Source organism: Chanodichthys erythropterus, chromosome 13, assembly GCF_024489055.1.
Source record: "Chanodichthys erythropterus isolate Z2021 chromosome 13, ASM2448905v1, whole genome shotgun sequence".
Lineage (NCBI taxonomy): Eukaryota > Metazoa > Chordata > Actinopteri > Cypriniformes > Xenocyprididae > Chanodichthys > Chanodichthys erythropterus.
Genome location: NC_090233.1, coordinates 53,984,387 through 54,010,258, shown reverse-complemented (window position 1 = coordinate 54,010,258; position 25,872 = coordinate 53,984,387). Strand labels below are relative to the sequence as shown.

At 41.3% G+C, this 25,872-nt stretch overlaps 1 protein-coding gene across 1 annotated transcript in view; it reads right to left on the bottom strand.

The window, feature by feature from the left end:
- trabd2a (TraB domain containing 2A) overlaps nucleotides 1-25,371 on the bottom strand; it is a 36,878-nt gene extending 11,507 nt beyond the window's left edge. The window contains exons 1-4 of the mRNA XM_067408280.1: nucleotides 25,267-25,371; nucleotides 22,427-22,987; nucleotides 7,778-7,924; nucleotides 6,674-6,848 (exon numbers count right to left, since the gene is read on the bottom strand). Of these exons, the coding sequence (XP_067264381.1) occupies nucleotides 6,674-6,848; nucleotides 7,778-7,924; nucleotides 22,427-22,987; nucleotides 25,267-25,371 (988 nt within the window). The remainder of the gene's footprint in view (nucleotides 1-6,673; nucleotides 6,849-7,777; nucleotides 7,925-22,426; nucleotides 22,988-25,266) is intronic.
- Between the last annotated feature and the right edge of the window lie 501 nt (nucleotides 25,372-25,872).

Sequence of the window (25,872 nt, the reverse complement as noted above, 5' to 3'; positions counted from 1 at the left end):
TAATAAGGTGAAATGAATGGTTAGTTGTTGTTGGAAGCTCGAGTCTTGGCTCTTTTTTTTCAGTTTGGCCTATTAGTCGTGGTGCTGGAGGTAAACGCTGTATAAAGTCCAACAAAGAAGCGAAGCCAAATAAAATCTCCCAGTGTTATTTCAGCGCTCTCATTAATACTTGCTGCACCTCTGTCCAAATCTGAACTCATGATTCCTTCAGTGAAGGAAAATCAAAATCCTGTTATTGCTGAAGGCAACTTAAAAACCGCTGTAAACCGTCTGAGGAGACTCAAGACAAGATGATAAGTGGGCGACAGGCTAAATGCACAAATAAAACAACTTCGACACATTTTTACAATACTGTGGTATTTTTGTTGGAGTCGTATCCATGGAGGAATGTTCACTGGCAGTTAAGATCCTTAGCTTGAAAGCAGAGAGATCAGCGGCACTCGACGGCGGTTCGCTGAAAAATGACCTGCTGTCATTCTGTAAACAAAACGCTCTGGAGAGCCGCGAGTTCCAGGAGGAGATGCAGAGACTCCGAAAACAACGACTGAACACAGTAGCACGTTTTTGAAAGAAATCTTTTTTATTTTATTTTAATATACTTTAAAATATCATTTATTTCTGTGATCAAAGCTGAATTTTCAGCATCATTACTCCAGTCTTCAGTGTCACATGATCCTTCAGCTCAAAATCCCCCACAGATCATTTATTATAGCTTGTCAAATTTGCCTCTATTTGGGTGTGAGCAAAAACACGCCGTTTTTGTGTGTGTCCCTTTAAATGCAAATGAGCTGCTGCTCCAGAAGAGGGCGGAGCTTTAACAGCTCAACAACAACAAAGCTGGAGAATCTCACGCAGCCAAAATGAGGATTGCACAGTAAAAAAAAGTCAAACCACCCCTTTAAATGATCTTCTGGGGGTAATTTCTCAGACAAATTTGATGTGCGATTAATTTGCAATTAGATGAATTAATTGGCACATCATGTAATTAATTAGATTAAAATTTTTAATCACTTGACAGCCCTAGTAATTATGTAATAAACATAGCACCAAACCCCCTTGATAAAACATTAACCGCAGTCAAAGAGCTCTGAGCAGAACCTTGTTTAAGTTCCTTCACAAACAGCTCCTGCAGGAAATATTAAACAGTGAGCTGCAAATAAATATTATAAAATGGACGATGCATAAGAACAGCAAGAGCACAGTAAAATCTCCTGCTCCACAGATAAATAAAAAAACAAACACAAAAACTTGAATAAAACCTTGTAAAACTTCAGATCTGAACACACAGCAGATGTTTTTCCTCACACATGAGGGCAGATACACAGATAACATCAGATCCGCTCCACACTCGTCTATAACCTGCGTGATGCCCGAATTATAATGAAAGCGAGGATTCCAGAGTCTATAGAAAAGAAACCATTCATCAGAATCGACGCACTGGATGGAGTTTATCGTGAGGGTGAAAGGGTGAAATCTACCGCCTGCATCTCTCCAGACGGACGGAGAAGGACAACAGCCGTGATCTGGACTCAGTGGAAACAGGCCACAGCACACAAAAGCGGGAATCTGAAGTCTTGCGATGCCGAGTGAGATACGGCGGGATGTGAAACGCTTCTACGGAGACGGATCAGACGCTCAACAAAGAGCACACAGAGACGGATTAATAAAGCAAGAGCTCAACTCAAACTCCTCATTCTGGCATTATTTACTCACACTACACACATGTGCTGTTATTTACAGTTGAGCTGTGTGCTGTACTCACATGTGAGGAACAGACGTTACACTTCCCAGCACATTTTTAAGGCTCTTTTGTTAGGGTTTGACAGCACCGTCTGCTTCCTTTGTCTGGACGTTCGGAAAGTTCTGGAAAGTGGTGAGTGTGAATGATGACAGAATTTACAGCTATTCATGAATGTGCTGGATTTCCAGCGAGATGCGTGAGTTTGTGAGTTTGTGGTGGCACGGCTTCGCTCGAGTCCTCGTGGGATCGCATATCTCTGGCACGAACACACCGCGTCTCTCTCACGCTGCCAACTAAAGCACAGCCAAACGCGGAGGCCGATCATTTCAGATGAAAGCGGGAACGGGCTCGGTGTGAAAACAAACAGCTGCGCTGACGTTCAGATGTACAGCGTGTTGCGTGTCAAGACTTTGTTTAACCACATTTAGATCTGCATCGGCAGTATAATCATGCACATACAATGCACTTCAACGTGACACATCAAAAGATCTGAATAAAGACATTACAGTTGATACTACTCCATATAAATCACCACAAGTCCTTAAAGGGGACCTATAATAATGAGATGTAATATCAGTCTCTGGTGTCTCCAGAATGAAGTTTCAGCTCAAAATCCCCCACAGATCATTTATTATAGCTTGTCAAATTTGCCTCTATTTGGGTGTGAACAAAAACACGCAGTTTTTGTGTGTGTCCCTTTAAATGCAAATGAGCTGCTGCTCCAGAAGAGGGCGGAGCTTTAACAGCTCAACAGCAACAAAGCTGGAGAATCTCACGCAGACAAAATGAGGATTACACAGTTAAAAAAGTGAAATCATAATCAACCACCGCTTTAAAGTCAGAATGAAATGGAATAAACGGCTTCTCAAACAAGAACAAATGTAGGGCGGGGCTTGATCATCATCATCAGAGGGGAAGTCATTCTGTTTCAGATCACAAGGCTGATTCTGACCACTGATTTTCAAATAAAATCAAGCGCATCATGAGGAGCCGGACCGTCTGCGCAGATCCAGCAGTCGTGAGGAGCTTCTGCAGCAGAGCATGCTGGGATTACAGACGGCCGTCTCCATTCGTCTGCTAATAAATGGGCATGCAGCACTTTCCTCTCGTTCACAGGCCCTTTATCTGCAGGCAAAAACATAAAACCGTGTTCCAGGTGCATCACAGAGTCGCGTGGGGTCAGAGGTCACAGGTCACCTGAGCTCAGGTCCATCGCTGTTACGACACACGTTCTCCAGTTACACCAGATGGTGGGACACGGGATGGATTTTAGGGCTGTCCAGCGACAGAACAATGAAACATTTCATCAAGATTTTGGCACGATCTAGTTTTATAGCGGAACGATGACCGACGCTTCACGACGTCCTGACGGACTTGTTTCCAGAAGTCAGTCACTAGTTCCGCTTTCTTGATGACATTAAATTGGCTCTGATTGGTCGGAGCCCTCCCTCAGGCAGCACGACAAATACGCATAACCTTTACTGTGATTATATGTAAGTGTGAACCTGTATATTTTAACATCACCCGTGTACTTCAGGAAAGGGAAAGTCGCAGTGATTTTCTTCACAAAGAAGATGCTGATGGAGCGCATGCGTTCACTGAATCGTCTCTCCGTCAGCGCTGAGTGTTTGCAGACTGTGTTTCTTCATACACGCGCTCGTAAACAGTTTCACAGTCATTCATACCGCAGTAAATCACAGCAGCACAAAACAGCCGGCTCATAAAACACAGACGGAGCTTCGCAGAGGGTCGACGGCGGCCGCTGCTTCGGTCTGAAGCTCTTGAACTGCATTCAGACAACATCAAACACCTGCAGTATTCGTGAGGATCACCGGCTAAAAACACAGCAGTTCGTGAAAGCACTCAACAAACACATCTAACTTTCCCACAGAAAACTCCCAGATCTGAGTTTACGGAAGCGCCAGTGCAGTGCGGCTCATGAGTTCGTTTACAAAAGGAAACTTAATTGTGTGTGAAAAGAAGAAAGCAAAAAATGTAAATGCTGAGTTTAATTACCGCAGTGTCACATATTTAAATGTGTGGTTTCTGACTGAAGGAGCTCGTGACGGGATGAAAAACGGAGGATAAACTCAATCTCTGTTCAAGCAGGTTTCAGTAAAGCATAAACACAGAGTCTTATTGGGAAAATAATGATGGAGGAGCTGAGATCAGTTTCTGATCGTCTCCAGATGCTGCACATCATATTTCCACCATCATCCGCCTGACTCCAGATCATTCCATCAGGAATAAACAGCAGCTAATTTTTCCTAATCGCATCTTTTCATTTAGTGACGAGAAGTGAATTAACATGTCGGACGAATGGAGAATTGAATCTCCAAATAATCAAAAGTGAAATTAAATTTGAACTGAGCAAATTAAATCAGTTCTTGTTTTTCCAAAATTCCTTTTTATTTTTCTCAAGTTCCATATTTTCCAATTTAATTTTTCGGAATTCCATTTTAAATGGTTTAATTAAATTTTAATAATAAAAAAGGATGTCTAATCAATTGAATTTATAAAACTTTAATAATTTAGTAATTTATTAAAATGTTAACAATAATAGTGCCCTATAAAATGTTTCATTTTATTTATTTATTAATTAATTTTTTTTACCAAAAGTCTGTTTTAATTTTTCAGGATTCTCTGTTTAATGATTTAATACAAATTATTATCTGAAATAGTGGTCGTCACATGAAAAACTTTAGCCATTAAAGTATTTTTTAATTAGCACAGTTCCTTTCATTTTTAGCAAACAAAGTGCTGCACAACAAAGGTTTACTATATAATTAGAACATGGGTGAAAAATTGTACGATATAACTTAAAAATAATGTTGTAAACTATATTATAATAGTAATATATTTCTGTCAAAAGTTAAACTGAGCTTTTATTTTGGCAGGTTGCCGTGAAGAGCTTCCCCACATGTTTTTCATTCTGTATGTTCATTATGGTTTATATATTAATTTTTCACTTATGTTAATGATGTCTAATTGTTTGAGAATGTATCCTACATATCAGTGAATAAACAGGCATAATTAGTCCAAATGAGTGATTGTTTTGGTGGTGCTGAATATTTTAGAGATCGATCCAGATTCACTCGTGAGACTCTTAGACTCACATGAAGCTTCGGCCCCCCAGAACCAGCCGTAATGGAGCGGAGGGCTGAATCAGGATCACTTACACTCTCCTCTCTGGACGAGCGTCTGCTGAAGAACAGCATGAAACGCAGCCCTTGTTAGTGTGTGGAGCTGCAGTCGTCTCTGCTTTCACTCACTCGCTTCCTGCAGCCACAAACTCAGCAGACTGTGACCATCTGCTTCAACCTCTGCGCCCGAAACACACACACACACACACACACACACACACACACACACACACACACACACACACACACACACACACACACACACACACACACACACACACACACACACACACACACTCCATCTCATTTTCTCCTCCAACTTCAAAATCGTCCGACATCGTTGTTTTATCTTTTTTTGTAAAGGCTGTTTGACGTAGTCTTTGTAAACACTGGATCGGTACTTCCTCCTGCATCACATGTGATCTTTCCAACATGATTACGTCATGCGTGGAGCATCACAGAGCAGTGCAAGACGAGCATTTGTGGTTAAAAACTATATAATGTTTATTTTTTTAGAAAATGTCTGATGGCTTCTCTAGATGAGACTCTTATTCCTCGTCTGGGATCATGTAGAGCTCTTTGAAGCTGCACTGAAACTGACATTTGGACCTTCAACCCGTTGAACCCCAGTGAAGTCCACTATATGGAGAAAAATGTCTTCATATAAACAGAATCTGAATTCGGATTTATTCTGATTGTTGAAAATTCGTGCATTTATTTTCTTCCTCATATATGTATTTAAATGTGAGGAATATTCATGCACTTCTGGACGAAACACACTTTTTGTCAAACTCGTGATGGAGAAGCCATTAGAAACCTGACACGATCACGATCCGTGGACAGCACGACGATCAGCTGCTCGAGGAGAGCTTCAGGTGTGAATCCGACAGCGCTGGTCCGCGGGGCTTGTGGGAGCAACACAAACATTCCTGGCATTCCTCGCTGCGCTAACGAGCCGGAATGCTGATTGTCTCGTAGCAGTGCTGTTGTTTTAACCCTGATCAACACGCTCTCTTTATCTTATCAGCTGCAGTCTGTGCCGAGACAAACACACACGACTCTACAACAATATCTGCCACAGCAAACGGCACTGCCGGAGGGATGCGGTGACTCAAACTTCACAGTAAAGAGTCTATAACACACACCGGAGCGTTTCCTGCTGTTTACAATCTCCCTGTTTTCAATCTGGAGTTAAATGAAGCAGAATATGTGGCAATAAGTAGATTGCATGTGTTTATGTCCATTAGAGCAGCTTCTCTAAACCAACAAACCCATCGCTCTGGCTTGTAAAGAGCCTGCGTCTGCCGCACGACCACAATGAAAAGAATTTGAGTCATTTGTTGTAAGTGGCTTTAATCAGATTTCCACATCATTTCATTGAACGCACGGCCGCTGATCCACACATGACCTCGCGGTGAACCGCGCCGGAGCCGTCGCTGTGATGGACGGCCATCGAAGGCGGAATAATTACAGCTGCAAACTTTTCTTCTGAGAAGAAAGAAAATCCATTTCTCAGGGTTTTAAAAAGCCAAGATTTGCTTTTAGAAAGAGCATAATCTCATTTAATCTCTGCGACATGAGCGCGCAATTATTTTTAGCAGCAGTGTTTGCAAGTCAAAAGTTGGAGGATATTTGCATACCGAGGTCAGAAACGAGCCGTCTCGCAGCCGTACCTGACCTGGAAACATTTCGTTACGTTACGCCCAGACTCGACTAACCCTACGGAAATAAAAACCTGATCAAAAGAAGACTTCAAAGGCATCTGGGAAGCTTCCCGAGGGAAACCGACCTGCTCCGAAGGCGAAGAAGAAGCTCTTGTCGGGTTGTTCCTCTAACAGTGCTTTGACGCGTCTCCCCATCCTCTCGTTACGCTTGTAGATCAGCTCCTGACGGAAGTAGCTGTCGATCTCCTGCGCCGTCACCTGCTCGCTGGCCAGCAGCGTCACGTTCTTGAAGTTCGGGACCTGGACACACATTGGACAGATGATGTTTCAATTTAGGGGTAGAAAAGAGTCGTTTTCTTCTCATCCTTAAAGGGGTGGTGGATCATGATTTGACTTTTGTAACTTTAGTTAGTGTGTAATGTTGCTGTTTGATCATAAACAACATCTGCAAAGTTACGACGCTCAAAGTTCAATGCAGAGAGAGAGATTTTCTTTTACAGAAATCGCTTTTTTAAACGACGAGCTTCTTCCTGTGTTAGTGACATCACAAACCCTAAAATTTACATAAACCCCGCCCCCGAGAACAAGGGGGCGGGGCCATGTTGGGCTGCTTTAGAGAAGAGGAAGAGTTGTTGTAGTCGAGTGTTGTTGTCATGCCGTCATTTTACGCCGGACTGCTTCACAAACGAGGGTCAATTCAACACAAAAGATGAACATGACGGCACATGCTAGTGGATGAGTTGAATCAACTCCACAGCAACTACATCAATTTATCCACTAACCATTCAGAAACGTCTAAAAGTTGTAACTTCTTCCTGAGTCTCTCCATCAGTGTCGACTCCGGTTTGAACAATGTAAGGCTGAACACTTTCCTCATTTTGGCTGCGTGAGATTCTCCAGCTTTGTTGTTGTTGAGCTGTTAAAGCTCCGCCCTCTTCTGGAGCAGCAGCTCATTTGCATTTAAAGGGACACACACAAAAACGGCGTGTTTTTGCTCACACCCAAATAGAGGCAAATTTGACAAGCTATAATAAATGATCTGTGGGGGATTTTGAGCTGAAACTTCACACACACATTCTGGAGACACCAGAGACTGATATTACATCTTGTGAAAGGGGCTCCTTTAACATCTAGAAAATAACATGAATCCCATTTTAAGGATGTTTAGATGTTTATACTGGAAAACAAGACTCAATTATCGTGTAAGAGAGTTTGTATTGAATGTGTACCTGCGAGGTGTCGTGGTTGAAGACGATGGAGTTCAGATCTCCACAGTTGTAGTGCTTGATCAGGTCCTCTGTGGTGTAGGGAACCTGCAGACTCCCGGCGCGGAGACTCTCCTGCTGCAGCAGCGTCTGATTCAGAGCGAAAATCACCTGAAACGCACAAACACAGCCATGATGATTCTGCGTCTTAAAGGGACGGTTCATTCTGTCATCATTTACTCGTTCAAACCTGTATGATTTATTTTCATCTGTTCTGGTGGACATAAATCAAGATAAGTTAAAGAATGGTGGTAATCAAGCAGTTTTGGTTCTCATTGTGTTTTTTGTTCATGCAGTGGAACCTGTTGATTATCTCTTTTATGTTCGACAGAAGAAGGGAGTCAGTCATACGGGTTTGGATTGCCATGAGGGCGAGCGGATGATCATTTTTGGGTGGACTGTCCCTTTAAGAACTTAGCAGTTAGTCGAGGGGAAATCAGTCTTACTTTTGAGATGTAAATTAGACCAATCTAGTTTATGCGACTGATGTAAAGTTAAATGTCATTACTAACTTTTAAGACAAGTCGAAGAAGTTTATGTAAAAAGTGCGTTGTGGGCCTGAAAGCATCTTAAACCAGCAGAAAAACTATTTTATTTACTACTTAAAAAACAATATTTTTTACTTTATCAGAAAATGAGTGATTTCTTACCATCCGATCACAACAACACGTGATTTGAGGAATCATTGATGTCTGGAGCACAAAAGCGCTGCACTTACACACTCCTGACTCAGTGAACAGAAGCGCAGTGTTTCTGTCTGATGTTCCTGAATGAGCTTCTTCTGAAGCGTGAGTGAATCTCTCTCAGATCAAAGGCTCAGCTGAGAGTTTCTCTCAATTAGTTCTAGCTGACGCTTTTTGTTGTTTCTGCTGCTGCAGCTCACTATTGAGTCACCATGAAATTCCCTAGTGTTCACACACACACACACACACACACACACACACACACACACACACACACACACACACACACACACACACACACACACACACACACACTGGTTCACTATCCTTGTAGGGACTAATGGTTTTTATACTGAACAAACTGTACATTGTCTCCCCTACACTAACTCTACCCATCACAGGAAACATTCTGCATTTTTACATTTTTAATAAAACATCATTTAGTATGTTTATTAATCCATTTCCCCATGGAGACTGCTGGCTGGTCCCCACAACGTAATATAAACCTGTACACACACTCTCTCACACACACACACACTCTTGAGCTCTTTTCATCAGCGCCGATGACACTCTCCGGCCGTCCCTCATTGTTCGCGGGGCTCGTCCGAGAGAGGAGGGCAAAGCCCAGCAGATGCCTTCATGTCTGGGACAAAGAGCCGTCGGCCACCGCGCTTTCATCCCGCACTCATCAAAGCCTCCTGCTCTGCATTTGAAAGCGCGGCGGCTTTATGCTGCTCAAATTAGCCTATCGCCACCCCGCTAGCCTCACAAACCCCGCGGCACAAAAACCCTCTCCATCTGCTGCGGCCCAAGCATCTTCACCCCCTCGACCAGCCTTTCAGCCCCTTAAATTACGGCACGGAGGAGGAGGAGGAGGCCGTGAATGAAAGAGTGCCGAAAGTGAGAAGGAAGAAAGACGGGGCTGAACGAATGCTGTGCCGCGGCTCCGTTCTGTGGGTCACTGGACACATTCACACACACGGAACCAGAGTGAGTTCAGATCAAAGCACTGCGGCCCTATGAAAGTCAACAGTTCTGCTTTGTGATGGAAATCAGCCCGTTACGTTACGATGGACGCACAGGAAACTGAACAGTATTTAACAGAATCACAAAAATAATAATGATGAAATTCAGACAGGTTTCCCAAACTGCGATTCAGACGGACGGACGCTCCCGATCTTCGCTGCAGATCAGCTGAAACGCTAAAGTGTAACACGGCTGAAATAATGTCTTTATAGTTGAAAATAACAGAATCAATGATGCAAACTTCATCAAATATGAGTCAAGCCGTGGCATCGCTGATGGATTTACAGTGTTTTCTATACATAAATCAGACGCTGGATGTCAGGATCTGTAGCTGTTATTGTGAGATATCCGTCTGTGATGGACAGCCTCTCAGTCCGGCGCTAATGGACTGCCGTTCAAGGCATTAACCTCGTTTCTCATGACATCATCCGTTCTCTGTTTTCCCACCAGTTAAGAACACAAACAAAGCCACAGCTCACAGCTCACAGCGCACCGCCGGCGACATCACTGTGTGTTTGTGAATGGACTCTGATCAGCTGGGAAACTTTCCCACGATTAAATGGCAGAAGAGTAAAGCAGCTCCAACAGAGAAGATCCTCTCCGCATGTTTTCAGTCATTTATTAAACATATTCTGTGACTTTAGATCACTTTATCAAACTTATCCAGATTTGAGTTACGTTTACAAGGTTTCATGTTGACAGATTTCTGAGGAAGAAATGGTTTAAATCAACCCAGCTGACAGGGAACGTTCATTTAAAGTTATCTCATCTTTGATAATGTTCTCAAAACGTTAGCACTAAAACATTATTTATACGTCGTTCATGGAACGTTTTTCTGAAATGTTTTAGTTTGTCTAATATTTTTTAAATGTTTCTACATGTTTCAGAGAACATTCAAAAGTAACGTTCCCATAATGTTTAGAGAATGTTTTTTAAATGTTGAATGTTAAAACAACCCAATCACTGTGTTAAAACAACCCAATCGCTGGGTTAAAACAATACATTCTCTGGGTTAAAACAACCCAATCGCTGGGTTAAAACAATACATTCTCTGGGTTAAAACAACCAAATCGCTGGGTTAAAACAATACATTCTCTGGGTTAAAACAACCCAATCGCTGGGTTAAAACAATACATTCTCTGGGTTAAAACAACCCAATCGCTGGGTTAAAACAAACCATTCTCTGGGTTAAAACAAACCATTCTCTGGGTTAAAACAACCCAATCGCTGGGTTAAAACAAACCATTCCCTGGGTTAAAACAACCCAATCGCTGGGTTAAAACAAACCATTCTCTGGGTTAAAACAACCCAATCGCTGGGTTAAAACAATCCAATCGCTGGGTTAAAACAATACATTCTCTGGGTTAAAACAACCCAATCGCTGGGTTAAAACAATACATTCTCTGGGTTAAAACAACCCAATCGCTGGGTTAAAACAATACATTCTCTGGGTTAAAACAACCAAATCGCTGGGTTAAAACAATACATTCTCTGGGTTAAAACAAACCATTCTCTGGGTTAAAACAACCCAATCGCTGGGTTAAAACAAACCATTCCCTGGGTTAAAACAACCCAATCGCTGGGTTAAAACAAAACCATTCTCTGGGTTAAAACAAACCATTCCCTGGGTTAAAACAACCCAATCGCTGGGTTAAAACAAAACCATTCTCTGGGTTAAAACAACCCAATCGCTGGGTTAAAACAATACATTCTCTGGGTTAAAACAACCCAATCGCTGGGTTAAAACAATACATTCTCTGGGTTAAAACAACCCAATCGCTGGGTTAAAACAATACATTCTCTGGGTTAAAACAACCAAATCGCTGGGTTAAAACAATACATTCTCTGGGTTAAAACAACCCAATCGCTGGGTTAAAACAATACATTCTCTGGGTTAAAACAACCAAATCGCTGGGTTAAAACAAACCATTCTCTGGGTTAAAACAAACCATTCTCTGGGTTAAAACAACCCAATCGCTGGGTTAAAACAAACCATTCCCTGGGTTAAAACAACCCAATCGCTGGGTTAAAACAAAACCATTCTCTGGGTTAAAACAACCAAATCGCTGGGTTAAAACAATACATTCTCTGGGTTAAAACAACCCAATCGCTGGGTTAAAACAATACATTCTCTGGGTTAAAACAACCCAATCGCTGGGTTAAAACAAACCATTCTCTGGGTTAAAACAAACCATTCTCTGGGTTAAAACAACCCAATCGCTGGGTTAAAACAAACCATTCCCTGGGTTAAAACAACCCAATCGCTGGGTTAAAACAAACCATTCTCTGGGTTAAAACAACCCAATCGCTGGGTTAAAACAATCCAATCGCTGGGTTAAAACAATACATTCTCTGGGTTAAAACAACCCAATCGCTGGGTTAAAACAATACATTCTCTGGGTTAAAACAACCCAATCGCTGGGTTAAAACAAACCATTCTCTGGGTTAAAACAAACCATTCTCTGGGTTAAAACAACCCAATCGCTGGGTTAAAACAAACCATTCCCTGGGTTAAAACAACCCAATCGCTGGGTTAAAACAAACCATTCTCTGGGTTAAAACAACCCAATCGCTGGGTTAAAACAATCCAATCGCTGGGTTAAAACAATACATTCTCTGGGTTAAAACAACCCAATCGCTGGGTTAAAACAATACATTCTCTGGGTTAAAACAACCCAATCGCTGGGTTAAAACAATACATTCTCTGGGTTAAAACAACCCAATCGCTGGGTTAAAACAATACATTCTCTGGGTTAAAACAACCCAATCGCTGGGTTAAAACAAACCATTCTCTGGGTTAAAACAAACCATTCTCTGGGTTAAAACAACCCAATCGCTGGGTTAAAACAACCCAATCGCTGGGTTAAAACAAACCATTCCCTGGGTTAAAACAACCAAATCGCTGGGTTAAAACAAACCATTCTCTGGGTTAAAACAACCCAATCGCTGGGTTAAAACAACCCAATCGCTGGGTTAAAACAAACCATTCTCTGGGTTAAAACAACCCAATCGCTGGGTTAAAACAAAACCATCCCTTGGGTAAAAACAACCCAAACGCTGGGTAAAAACAACCCAAACGCTGGGTTAAAACTCATTTTAAGCATCAATACAGTACATTTTAAGTTGAGTTAAACAAAACTACCCAGCAGGTTGCTCAAACATTTAACCCAACCCCTGGGTTAAAACAACCCAATCACTGGGTTAAAACAACCCAATCGCTGGGTTAAAAACTAATTTTAAGCAAACAATACTGTCATTTTTTAACAAAAGTTGAGTTGAATAAAACTACCCAGCAGGTCGGGCAAACATTTAACCCAACCACTTGGTTAAAACAACCCAATCACTGGGTTTGTCCATTTTCAACCCAACTTGGGTTGTTTTTCAGTTTGTACAGTGTACATCTAAAGTGAAAATGCATCAAGTAAAACCTTCAAGAGTAAAACATTTGTCTGTGAAATAATCATCAGCGCGTCCAGCGTTCAGATAAGCAGAAACTCCACACACTGACTTTCATCTGAGATTTCACTAACCCTCGCAGTTATTTTCAGCCCCTGTGGAGATTCTTTATCTTTAGTTTCGTCTCCAGACCAGCTCAACAACCGTCACTAAAAGCTTCTCAAACTCCGTCTAACAGCCATAAACATTCGTCTGCCGCTCGCATTAGCAGGTTAAACATCAACATGTTAAACGTCCTCCTGACAGCGGCGGCTCCAGCCTCCCTGCGGACCAGCTCTTTAAACCGCCTTAAGAGGGAAATGAAAAGAATCGGGACACACCGGCAGCTCCAGGCCTCCGTGTGTCTCTGCGAGAGGTTTCCATTATTCCTCTTCCTCACACATATACATATCTGTGTATACACACACACACACACACACACACACAGAGAGAAAATGTTTATGCTGTCTGACAGAATCAGTGTCACACGCTAAAGTGATTGTGCTTTGATTGACAGCTTCATCCGGCCCACACATGCAGTCTCAGCCAATCGAATTGCAAGAAAAACAGGATATTATAAGCAGTTCATGTTTTAATGATGGATTCTAATCATATAATAGATGTCTAATATTATATACAACGAATATGAGCACATTAACACTGCATGTGATTAGATTAAACAGAAAGTGATGTTTCAAATGTTCAGCATGTCACACTGCACAAATACCGTAAAATCATCTAAAAGACACGCTTCGCTTCAGCTCAAGCCATGAATGTGGTGTCTCATGCTGAAAATCTTCATGTCCCACCATGTAAAAATGTCCCTGTAGTGGAAAATATGTGCGGATAACCTCTCAACCCCAGAGAAATGGATCCGCATGTGGCCGCGAGCCATCGCCCGTTTGTGGTTCTTCAACCGGCTTCAAAATTAATGTAGACACGGGAAAAAGAGTCCATCCAGCAGACCGCAGCGGCCCGAATACACACACACACACACACACACACACACACACACACACACACACACACACACACACACACACACACACACACATATTTCTAAACATATTTGAAACAGAGTTTCTTCTCAATGCATCCATGTGATTACGGAGGAGGGAAACTGATTCCATGCAAGAGGAATTTCAACTAGGAATTCTGATTAACGCTGAGAAAAGAGAAGTGCAAGAAGAAAAGAAGTAATAGAACATGCAAAACAGGCAAAGAAGTGCTAAAAACACAAGACGAATGTTGCATGAGTGAAGTCAGTACTGGCTGAAAATTATCACTATCAAAATGAAGTGAGTTTGTGCTCAAAACAAGAACAAATATCTGCCAATGAGGTCAGAAACATAATCTTGATTCAAAGAGAGAACGAGTTTATCTTCCTGACTCCATTGGCAGATATTTGTTCTTGTTTTAAGCACAAACTCACTTCATTTTGATGCATTTTTCATTAATTAAGTCTCAATATCTTCAGTCATTTCTCTTCTCCAGTAAATGCATCAGGATTTAAGAATGTTTAGATGTTTGTGGTGGAAAACAAGAACATGATTCTCTGCGGTGTGAGAGACGCTGCTTGTCTGTGTAGTTTTTATGAGGTCAGTGAGCAGCGACAGACAAAGAGCCCCATCCCCAAAGACAAACACTCTTTGGGTGCAAATGACCCTGAAAACGCGGCCGTTTCATCCGAGCGAGTGGAATTCTCTCCCAGCCGGGACAAAAAGTAAACAATACAGGGGGCGCAGGCCGCGGGAGAGCGAACTTTCACTCGCGAGACCCACAAACCCAAGAACAACAAGCCAACAATACGGCGCTGCGCTCGCGTGATTCGCTCTGCGGAGAATCAGGGAGACTTCAAAGGCCGGCGGATCCGAGTGACCGACAGCGTAAAAGAGAGTTTGACAGGAGCGTCTTTCATGTGCTCCAGCAGGGGATTGTGGGAGTGCGATTACATCACCGACGGCACAAACGCCACACCGTAGTGTTGGCCACTTTAAATACAACCACAAAATACAATCTGTGCACAAATAAAGCAGCCGGATTCTTGGATTCTGCTGTTGACAGAGACGTCTGCTAAAGTGCCTCCATCAACAGTCTGAAGTGTGAATCCACCATCTGCTTTTCACCGTGAGACACAATCCCTGCCGCTCCGCTCGTCTCTTCATGCTTGCATTAAACCCGTGTCAGATCCAACGCTTCTCCCGTATCCTATTAATCATGCTGAGTAAGTTGTCTGCTCAGAGATTAAAGCCCTCGCTTCCCACAAACCAGCTCTCTCAGGACGGAGAAACGCTGCAAAATGCTGAAGAGTTTAGCAGGAAGAAATAAGTAGATGAAGCTGATATTAAAACAAGGAAAAAATCTACAGGCGTATTCTATGGAAGCTTGTTTCCGCCACGAAATAAAAAACCTTTTTTGCGACTTTTTATCTCGCAAATCTGAGAAAAAAAGTTGGAATTGTGTGATTAAAAACTCTAAATCCGAATAAGGCATGAAGATATTAAGATATTATAAGGAGGCCATCTTCTGACCTTTTGTTTTGTGCTCTACTAGATTGAATGTTGATTATTCTCCTCATATTCTCCATTGTTGCAGCTCCTCTCTTCCCAGTCTGTCAGTAACGCTCTGTTTAGTTCCTGTCTCTATGAAGCCCCGCCTTCTGAAAAGCACAATGTGCTCTGATTGGTCGGCTGGAGCAGTATGTTGTGATTGGTGTTTGGGAAATGTCCCGCCCCTTACAATAACCGCCAGTTTCAACCGGGTGTGTCTCATACGTCCTGTAAAGTGAAGCCACGGGCTCTTTGATCGCCCCCTGGAGGCTGGATGCAGTACAGGTCATAAACCCCGCCCTCTCAATGCAGTCAAATGAGACTTCAGTGAAAACTTAAAAATAAATTCTGCTTCGAATAAAACTTTCTGAAATATGGTTTTGGTCATTTAAGGTAGTTGTTATCACACTGATATATATTCAATTGTTCGTTTTTGTGATGATTTAGATTTTAGCTAGCAATTTGATGCTATAAAAACGGGGCGTGTCGTCATGATTCGAAGTTGATTGACAGGTTGTCTGAGGACTGTCGGAGCTTCGAGGGGAGATTGAAGATGTATTAACTGTTAATTTTCGATTTCTTTGTTTTTTAACACCAACAAAATGAGTTGTTCAGCAGTAAACTGTACTAACTGACCTACAGGATCTGACGGATCACTGAACTTTTTTCTGTAACATTAAATGTAGGCGTTATAAGCTAATTAATAAATGTTATTAGTTAAGATAACACACCTAATGTTAACCATGTCGGGATAAAGCAGGTGATCGTTATCTGGCAGTTACTTATTATTTTTATGGGTATAAAATAATAATTAGCAGGACAAAACTAATGATAGCCTACTCTAATTACAGCAATCGATCTCCTGTAACGTTAGTTGAACTTGATTTAAAATGGCAGGACCGTTTCTGGCGATTTAGAGTTGTTTCTAGTGGCATATTATATTGATTTTATCTACTGAATTTGCTGTTTCAAAAATATTATTGCTCTAGAAACAGAATAGCCTATTATTTTATAGGTAGACTTTTAAATTGTGTATAATTTTTATTTAAAATACATGAATGATGACGCAGTCGTCTGGGCGGAAGTTTGATATCGCGGCTCCGCCTCAGGCTCCACGACGATTCCTTCTGCGCATGCCCAGGCTCCAAACTTTTTTTTTTTTGACGTATTGCGTAACGTGTCAGCGCCCATTCATCAGCCCATTTTGGCTTCAGTTCAATACAATGGAAGGAAGCGACGTTGCATCGTCCATCTTTTTTTACAGTCTATGGTTTCAACACACTACTAACTAACTTAACCAGGCCCGCCCCTTTATTCAGCATATTAATTATTTAAATGAGGGATATTGTGAAGAAACTCAAGATGGAGTTCAGAAACACTGACCTTGATGTGAGAAAAACTCTGTGAATGATGAACATGGAAAAATGAAAAATAGATTCCCATTAACATCATGCTTTTCAGTTGCTTTGAAACATTGTGTGTTACACAAATAAATGTGAGTCTTGCTGCAGGTGTCTAAACACAAACATCTTCCACCAGTGTGTTCCTGTCCATCAGAGCCTCAGAAACACTAACACAAGATTAACAACCCGTTTGATTCAGTTAACACCTCTCTGATACTAATGTATTAGCACATTAGCAGGGACAATAGCGGCTGTAATTGCTCACACACACATGCTAATGGAGGCTTTGGCACAAACGAATCCCTGAGTAACCGTCAATGACGGCAGGACAGAACAATGGCAGGGAATGATGGGTATTAAAGAGCTCAAGCTACTGAGATACACTTTCACACAAACATCCTTCTGGAAACTTTCCATTTACTACTGATGAAACATCACCAGCCAAGCTCAAACACGGCTCAGTTCAAGAGTAAAGCTGAACCTGTTCCCGAGTCTCCTCATGAGCTCCAGTTCAAACCAGGAACAGGTTTGAGAGCGGAGAGACGCCTGGGGCCGATCTGCTCTAATCCAGACGTCTGTGGAGTCAGACCGACCGATGCCGACTCACGTCAGAAGATTAGCTGAACTAATGAGTGTTTGTGAGGTTTTCCGCTGATACTGATACGGATACAGACACCACTGGAGGAATGTGCTGGTGTTTGGTCAACAGCGGTGAGGAAACCGGGCACTCCAGGGTCCCAATCACATGACATAGATTCACTCACTTCATCTGACTCAAACACACAGAGAGACGATCCTGCGCTGACACACACACACACACACACACACATAATTTCCCACTTTAGGTGACACAGTAACTCTGAGCAGGTAGGATTTCCCAGCTGCCTCGGCTGGATGAACTTAAAACAATCCGCTGTGCGTCAAACTCCCAATAACCGTGAGCGTGTGAGTGTTTGCTGAGTGGAAACAAATATGAAACACCTGCTGGTGAAGAAGACTGTACATGAGAAATACAGACGGTGACGGAAACTGTAAAAGTCTTCAGGTTTTCTTTTGGAAAATCCTGCTACCCTAAATCATGTAATGACTCTCATTACTACCATTTCAGTCTCGCACACCTTCTGAAAATAAACCCTAACACACACACACACACACACACAAATGAGAAACGCAGAGATCTTTTACCGCGGTAACTTCAGCACTAAAGCTCACTGAGACGGTGTGAATGTGTTTCTAAACATATAGAAACAGAGAGAGAAATCACAGTTTGATTATGTGCCGTTCGCAAACATCTGGAGCTCTAAAAGACACTGAATATTCAGCGATATTATCAATTTAACTTGATCTGAATAATGACACTATTAACTTCTCCAGAGCTGCTTTACAACCAAAACTGAATTTGGTTCATAATTGATCAACTTCACACTGTTATTGAGCTGAACTGAATCAATATTGAACTGAACTGAGCTGAATAATGACACTACACTTGTTCTTCCTCAGTTTCTTTGTCTTGTTTTCCTGTACGAATATCTAAACATTTAGAAGCAAAATTATTTTCCTGACTCCATTAGAAGATATTTGTTCTTGTTTTAAGCATAAAGTAACTTAATTTTGATATGTTTTTCATTACACAAACTTAATATCTTCAGTCACTTTCAAAGGATAGTTTGCCGTAAAATGAAAACTGAGTAATTATTTGCTCATCCTGGTGTTGTTCTAATGCTGTATGGCCTTCTTTCTTTTTTGGACCACAAAAGGAGAATTTTTTAAAAATGTCCCACTCGTGCTCGTCCATATAATGGCAGTGAATAATGCCCCTCTCACAAGATGTAATATCAGTCTCTGGTGTCTCCAGAATGAAGTTTCAGCTCAAAATCCCCCACAGATCATTTATTATAGCTTGTCAAATTTGCCCCTATTTGGGTGTGAGCAAAAACACGCCGTATTTGTGTGTGTCCCTTTAAATGCAAATGAGCTGCTGCTCCAGAAGAGGGCGGAGCTTTAACAGCTCAACAATAACAAAGCTGGAGAATCTCACGCAGCCAAAATGAGGATTGTCAGTAACGGTGTTCAAATATCTCTCTTTGCATTGAACTTTGAGCGTCGTAACTTTGCAGATGTTGTTTATGATCAAACAGCAACATTACACACTAACTAAAGTTACAAAAGTCACATCATGATCCACCACCGCTTTAAAATAAGACAAGAAAGTATCACAGAATGATCCCATGCAACACGTGTCGTATATTCCACATGTTCTGGGAGTATACAATAAAGTTTAGTGGAAAACAAACCAAAATTGAATGTATTTAATGAAAGTCCTGCCGTTGGTCTTTTGTGCTCGACTGCGTTCATGAGACTCACTCCGACTCGCCCAGAAAAACACATGAGTCATGAGAAATCAAGAGTTCACTGAGTTGAACATCTCCGGACCGGAACTCCGGTTGTCTGATGACAGTCGGAATGACAGCTGACAAATGTGAACTCAATAACGACGACAATCACAACGGATATATTCACCTGAGAGAAGAAAGTATGTCATGTTTGATTTCTCAAAACTTGTGTGTTTTTCTGGGTGAACCGGAGTGAATTGTGGCCCTAATAACAGAGTCATACTGCATTAGAACAACGCCACGGTGAGTAAATGAATTCATTTTCATTTTAGAGTGAATCATCCCTTTAAGAATGATATTTGATATTTGTACCGGTGCATATCATCAATATGAATGTGATTATTGTGCATTTGCTCTAGAAACTCTTCACGTATCCTATCTGCATGGACACTGAATTTATTTCAGCAGCAATTTTGCTGAATGAATTTTTAAGAAAGCACACTGGAAAAAACCCACATAAACAGATTTCTGCAGCAGAAACAGTCAGCTCTTTCATTTTGGCTGCTATAAGACAGCACTAAAAGCCTCATCCCTGTCTGAGATACGCAGTTATCATCCCGCTATGAGCTCCAGCGGCACAAACCGCTGACAGAAACGCAGATCGTTCGGTGTGAGACTTCATAACACAGTCTGTTCGCTCGCCGTGACTTCATATGTGAGGCGGTGGGTGATTTAAACGTGCCATTTAAGGGGCACCATCTGTACAAACACCATTTATCATTATTGGCCGTGTTTTTGAAATCCAGTGCGATTTGGCTTGGAGATTATTTTCTCAAACGTTTAAAGTTATGTTTAACGCCACAAAGTGGTAAACATTAACAACACCATTGGAATTCGAGGCTGAGGCGCGCGTTAAAGGCGCCAGAAGTTATTAAAGGATTTGGCCGCTTCTTGCGATCCCTGATTTTGTCCGAGCGGGATGATCCCGAGATCCAGTTTTCACCCGAAACTGAAGCGCAGTGAAACTCTAAAGAGACTCAAACCCTGAAGACAAACTCAGAGTCTGTGAGAACAGAGGCAGCTTTATTTCTACAGATCGCTTCACAGAGATAAACACAATCAAAGACGCAAACTTCATCAGAAATCCAAATTCAGCTGTGTAAAGTTCGTCGATTACGAAACGACCCAGCTAACAGGGAACGTTCTCAGAACGTTCTCTCAAAGTTACGAACAAACGTTCTTCCAGTAACATTAATAGAACATTTGTTCAGAGTTATCTGGACTTTAATAATGTTCTCAAAACTTTAACACATTATTTACACATCATTCATGGAACGTTTTTCTGTAACATTTCAGTTGGACGTTCGTCTAACATTTTTTAAATGTTACTACAGAACATTCAGAGAACATTCAAAAGTAACGTTCCCATAATGTTTGAAGAATGATACAATGGAGTGTTCCATTAACTTTCGCATCATCCACATATTTTTATGTGCATTTTGGAATATCCCATAAAAAAATCACTGGATGGAAAAGCCGAGATATGCATAAATTCTAAAAATGTGCATAAAAACTGAATTGATTTGAAAAATGTTATCGATAAGAAGATGCACATAAACTATGATGGAAACACGTTTACTGAATAAATTCCTCTCAAACTCGGTCGACTTTTTTTTTAAGATGAACTCATTTATGATGGAGGGAAAAGGAGCCTGAACATTTTTATTACTGATATATTGCACCAGTTTTCCAGAAACTGGGATGGAAACGGCGCTTTAATCGCAAAGGTTTTTTGCGATATTCATGCGATGGAAACATGTTGCAAAGTTTATCAATTATGAAACAAATTTACATTCTGCTGTAATGCAGCTCTACATTAAAGAAATAATAATATTACTGAATATTATTTTTAAAATAAAGCAGCACATGGAGAACCAGTCAGCCCAAACTGAAAATGACGAGGCGTTCAGATCAAATAAACGAATGTAAAGCGTTCATCATCTCTACAGGCTGATCGTCTGAAGACGCTTTGAGCTTCCACACATGCAGGATTGAGGAGCTTAGAGTCGATGTTCAGCTCCATTCATGTGTGCTTCAGTGCTCAAAACATTACAAACACACACAATATTGAGAAGTCTGCATGATATAGTGTATTATTTTATGCCTTAATCACACTTCTGTCTTCTCTACACTCTCTGAAGAACAGGAAGGATTTAGAACCTGAAAGATGTTCCATCACTTTATGGATTTAGTTTAATTTTGTTTTCATTTTAATTAACTTTTATGAATTAAACAGCTCGTAAACACACTTTATCACTAGAAAAAATGTAAAATAACCCCTTAAACATGAAAGTATTATGCAATCACTGAAGACATTTCTCCTTACATAGAAGCTTTTGGTATAAAGTGTTCTTTAAATGGAGTCAAGAAGCACACTGAACCTTTATTTCTGAGAGTGAAGACATTATTTATAGCTGAAATAGAATTTGAATTTCATATTTGATGAACTTTACAGTTATTGAATGGAACTGAATTCAGCAGAATCGGAAGTTTGCATCATTGATCCCGTTTGAAGCGATCCGTACTGTAGAAATAAAGCTGAGTCGACTCGATAATAACTCTATTTTGCTGAACACTCAGTCTGGATCAGAAGCGTTTGGCTCGGAGCGTTAGGTGAAATCGGCGTGCGTAATCCCTTTAGTTCCGTACGGCTTTAGCACGGACTCCAGCGGCCGCGACACGATTCCCTGCGTCTGCAGCTTTGTAGGACTGCGGTAATTGCAGGGGTCTAACAGGCCGACACCAACACGAGGATTTGAGTCAGATTCAGACGCAAACCATTACGCTCAAATCACTTTAATAACAGAAGACACTCCAGAACAGAACGTTTGTACAGCTGACGAGAATCATTCCTGCTTCCTCCTCAGATCAGAGCGGATCAGCGCATACAACACTCCTGGACATTATTGTCTAGATTTCAGAATCAGCCACTGAAGAACCAAAAACAGCCAGAAATATAATTCAATCCACCGAAAAGCACTGATTTATACCAACAAATCTAATTTTTATGCATTAAATCAGGTAGAAATGTCTCTTTAAGGCAACAGATGCAAGTTACCAGTGTTGTTTTCTCATAAAGCAGAAATGACGTCAGACATCTCAAATGTTCAAAACACACACTCACCTGAGAGAAGTTGAGTCCGTTCAGAGGATGGCACTGCTCCTCCACCTTCTCCACGGCTCCCGTTTTCTTCTTCATCCTCTCGGCTTCCTGCGCGAGATACAGATCCAGCACGGGAACGCCGCGCGTCTTGATGTCGGCCTCCGTCAGAGAGTTGACCATCAGCATCACCCACACGGGCCGCTTGCGCTCCCAGTTGCCGGCGATGGCGTTGAACAGGTAGTCGGCGTACAGGCCTTTGCCCCTCTGGTCGGGCGTCATCCAGGACGGCAGCATGAGCTTGACGTACTCCAGGTGTCTCTTCAGCCGCCGGTAGATGTCTCTGGGCAGCACGTCCTGCAGGTTCTCGCCCTGCGGCAGCAGCTGGCAGCTGGTCAGCGCGGAGATGGTGTACGGGTCCGTCAGGTCCAGCTCGAAGTACACGATGTTGCTCTCCTGGAAGGCCTTTTTGGAGTTCTCGGGGATGAAGTCCCACACGCGGGTGTACGGGACGTGAATGGTGCCGTAGAAATACGAGGGCGGGTCTCGCTTTATCGTCCACAGGAAGGAGTTGAGCTGGCTTTGCTGTGCGCAGAGAGAAAGACAGACAGAGAATGTTTATCAGAAAGCTGGTGGTAACTCTATTGGGTCAGTCCGTGTCAACTCAACCGGAGGTCCCCGGCTCGAATTTTTGATTCTGTTCATATTTTTTCTGTAGAAAGACAAACATAAATAGCGAAGAAAGCCAAAATATTGAATGTCACGGATGTATATTTACTGAGTAATGAGATTCACCTGAGATTAGAGGCGTGCAAAGATAGAGGGACATGAGATGCATTTCTAGTTTCAACATTATTTATTCTTCAGACTTTCTTCTTTAAATGCAATAAGTATCTACAATAACTACATTTGGTTTTTGACCACTGAAAATGTGTACAATTTACCAATTTACTCATGGAGCCGCATTGAGATCCCAATATCTCTGGGATTGAACCATCGAGGGCCTTAAAAATGAAGATGCCAGAAGAAATGTTTTTTAAGAACCAGAATCTAAAAGGATATTAAGATATCTTTAATACTTCTTGAGTTACAGGCTTTTTGCTATTTTTGAACTGTTGCTGTTGGCATATAATGAAACACAGATTGATAAAGTCAACAGATTTCACTAATAGATCTTCCAATCTCTGTGTGGAAATAAAATAATGATGCTGCCATCTTTATAAAATCATTTTTACACTCCTGTAATTCAGCTCCAAATCTCAGAAGAAAATGATCATTTTGATCCTCATCTACAAAACAGTGATTACTCAGTAAATATTCATCTGTGACATTTAATATTTTGACATTCATCACTGTTTATGTTTGTCTTTCTTCATAAAAATATGAACAAATTCAGAAATTTGAGCTAGGGGAAATTTTCAAAATTTGGTTGATTTGACAGAACGACCCTGTTGTAAGTGCGTGTAGGTAATTAATATCACTCAGTACTTATTTGAGTAAGTACAATGTAACTACTAACAAAGTGTATATAATATAATATAATAATTTGAAATAATTAGACTATTATATTATAATTTTAAAGTCTCTTCTGCTCACCAAAGCTGCATTTATTTGATCAAAAATACAGTAAAAACAGTGAAAATATTATTCTAATGTAAATCCGCTGTTTTCTATGTGAATATATAGTAAAGTGTAATTTATTCCTTTGATTTTCAGCATCGTTACTCCAGTCTTCAGTGTCACATGATCCTTCAGAAATCATTCTGATATGGAAACATTTATGATTATTATCAGTGTTGAAATCAGTTCATATTTCTGTGGAAACTGATACATTTAATTTTTCAGGATTCTTTGATGAATAGAAAGTTCAAAAGAACAGCATTGAAACCAAACTGAATGTCTTTACTGTCACATTTAATCAATTTCATGTGTCCTTGATGAATAATTTTTTTTAAAATCATTTCTATTTTTTCTTTTCTTGCTCTAAATGAATGATCATATTAAAATGATTTCAGTCAGAAACCACAAATGCCTCTGGGTGTATTAGTACAGAATGAGAAACAGCTTCTGTTTATTGTAAAGTGGACACCGATAATCTCAAAACGTCCAAATATTGTCTGATAAATGTGGCTCTATCACAACATGAATCTGTTTCTCATTCAGAAAAATCTCCAGCTGCAAAACACTTGTGAACGTTTACCAGATTCTTCATGAAGCTTCAGAGCAGAAGGTTTATTTCTGAATGCAGTTTGCATGAAAGAACCGGCGGTCCGATGGAGGAAATGACAGAAGAGCAGCTGGATGTTTATTCAGAAGTTGATCATCTCTTCAATAGGCCATTAATATCTAATTAGTGCAACACTTGATGGCAATACACGTCCAGACTGACAGGAACGACTCTGAGTCTGTCTGACGCCGCAGAAAAAGAGCTGAACTGTAGTTTATACTCAAACTGTCAATGAAGCTCAAGTTTGGTGATTTATGTTCAACAAGTCAATGAATCCAGAGCAAATTTTACAGTTTTCCCAGAGTTTACAGCTCTTATCTTCCATGTGATTGAAATCCATTTAATGCAAAAGACAACCATTTCATCCAGAGAGTGTCACATGACAGACCCAGTGTTTATATTCCATTATATCATACATGTTCATAATCAAAGAGCTGCTCATGATGATTCATAACTGCACATCACTGACATCGAGAGACATTCACTGTATCATTATTGTGTATATATGATAAATCTGCACGACATGAACTGGTTTAATGTTAGGCAATATACAGAATATTTCATATTTCTTCAGTAAATGTTCATGAACTTTGATTATAGTGTTGATATCCGATATAAGAAAGTTTTGAGCACTTACTTCAGTGTGGATCTCACAGCTGCTGGAGTCTCTGAGGCTGAACGGGCTGGATCTCACCATCAGAATCAAGCAGGTTTGGAGAAAAGCCCAACTAACCATCATCATCATCATCATCATTCGCCAAAATCAAGCGTTCCTCTCTGACAATCACAATATCCCACAGGATTGAGGAAAATCCAGGAAAAGTCCGCGCGGGTTGTGATATAAGTCACCCATCCTGGACTGATCCAGAAACACTCGAGGAAGAACTTCTAAGACATGATGGTGATGGTGTTGATCTCAGATCCATGTGAAGAAGATCATGACTGTCACGAACCTCATGAGGAAAGCGTTTCTCACGCGCGCGCCTGTGAATCACTTCACACACATCCTGATGGCGCGCGCGCACACACACACACACACACACACACTGCTGAGGAACTCTCTCGAGTTTGTAGTTCAGCAGATCCTCTCTGATTTTCTCCTCAAACACGCGCTTCAGTGAAACACTCGGTTCCTCCGCGGCTTCTGTCGCTCACTGCAGCTCAACAAGTCCTGTGTGTGTGTGTGTGTGTGTGTGTGTGTGGCTCTACCTTCCCCCAGCCCCTCATTCTCCCCCACACAGGG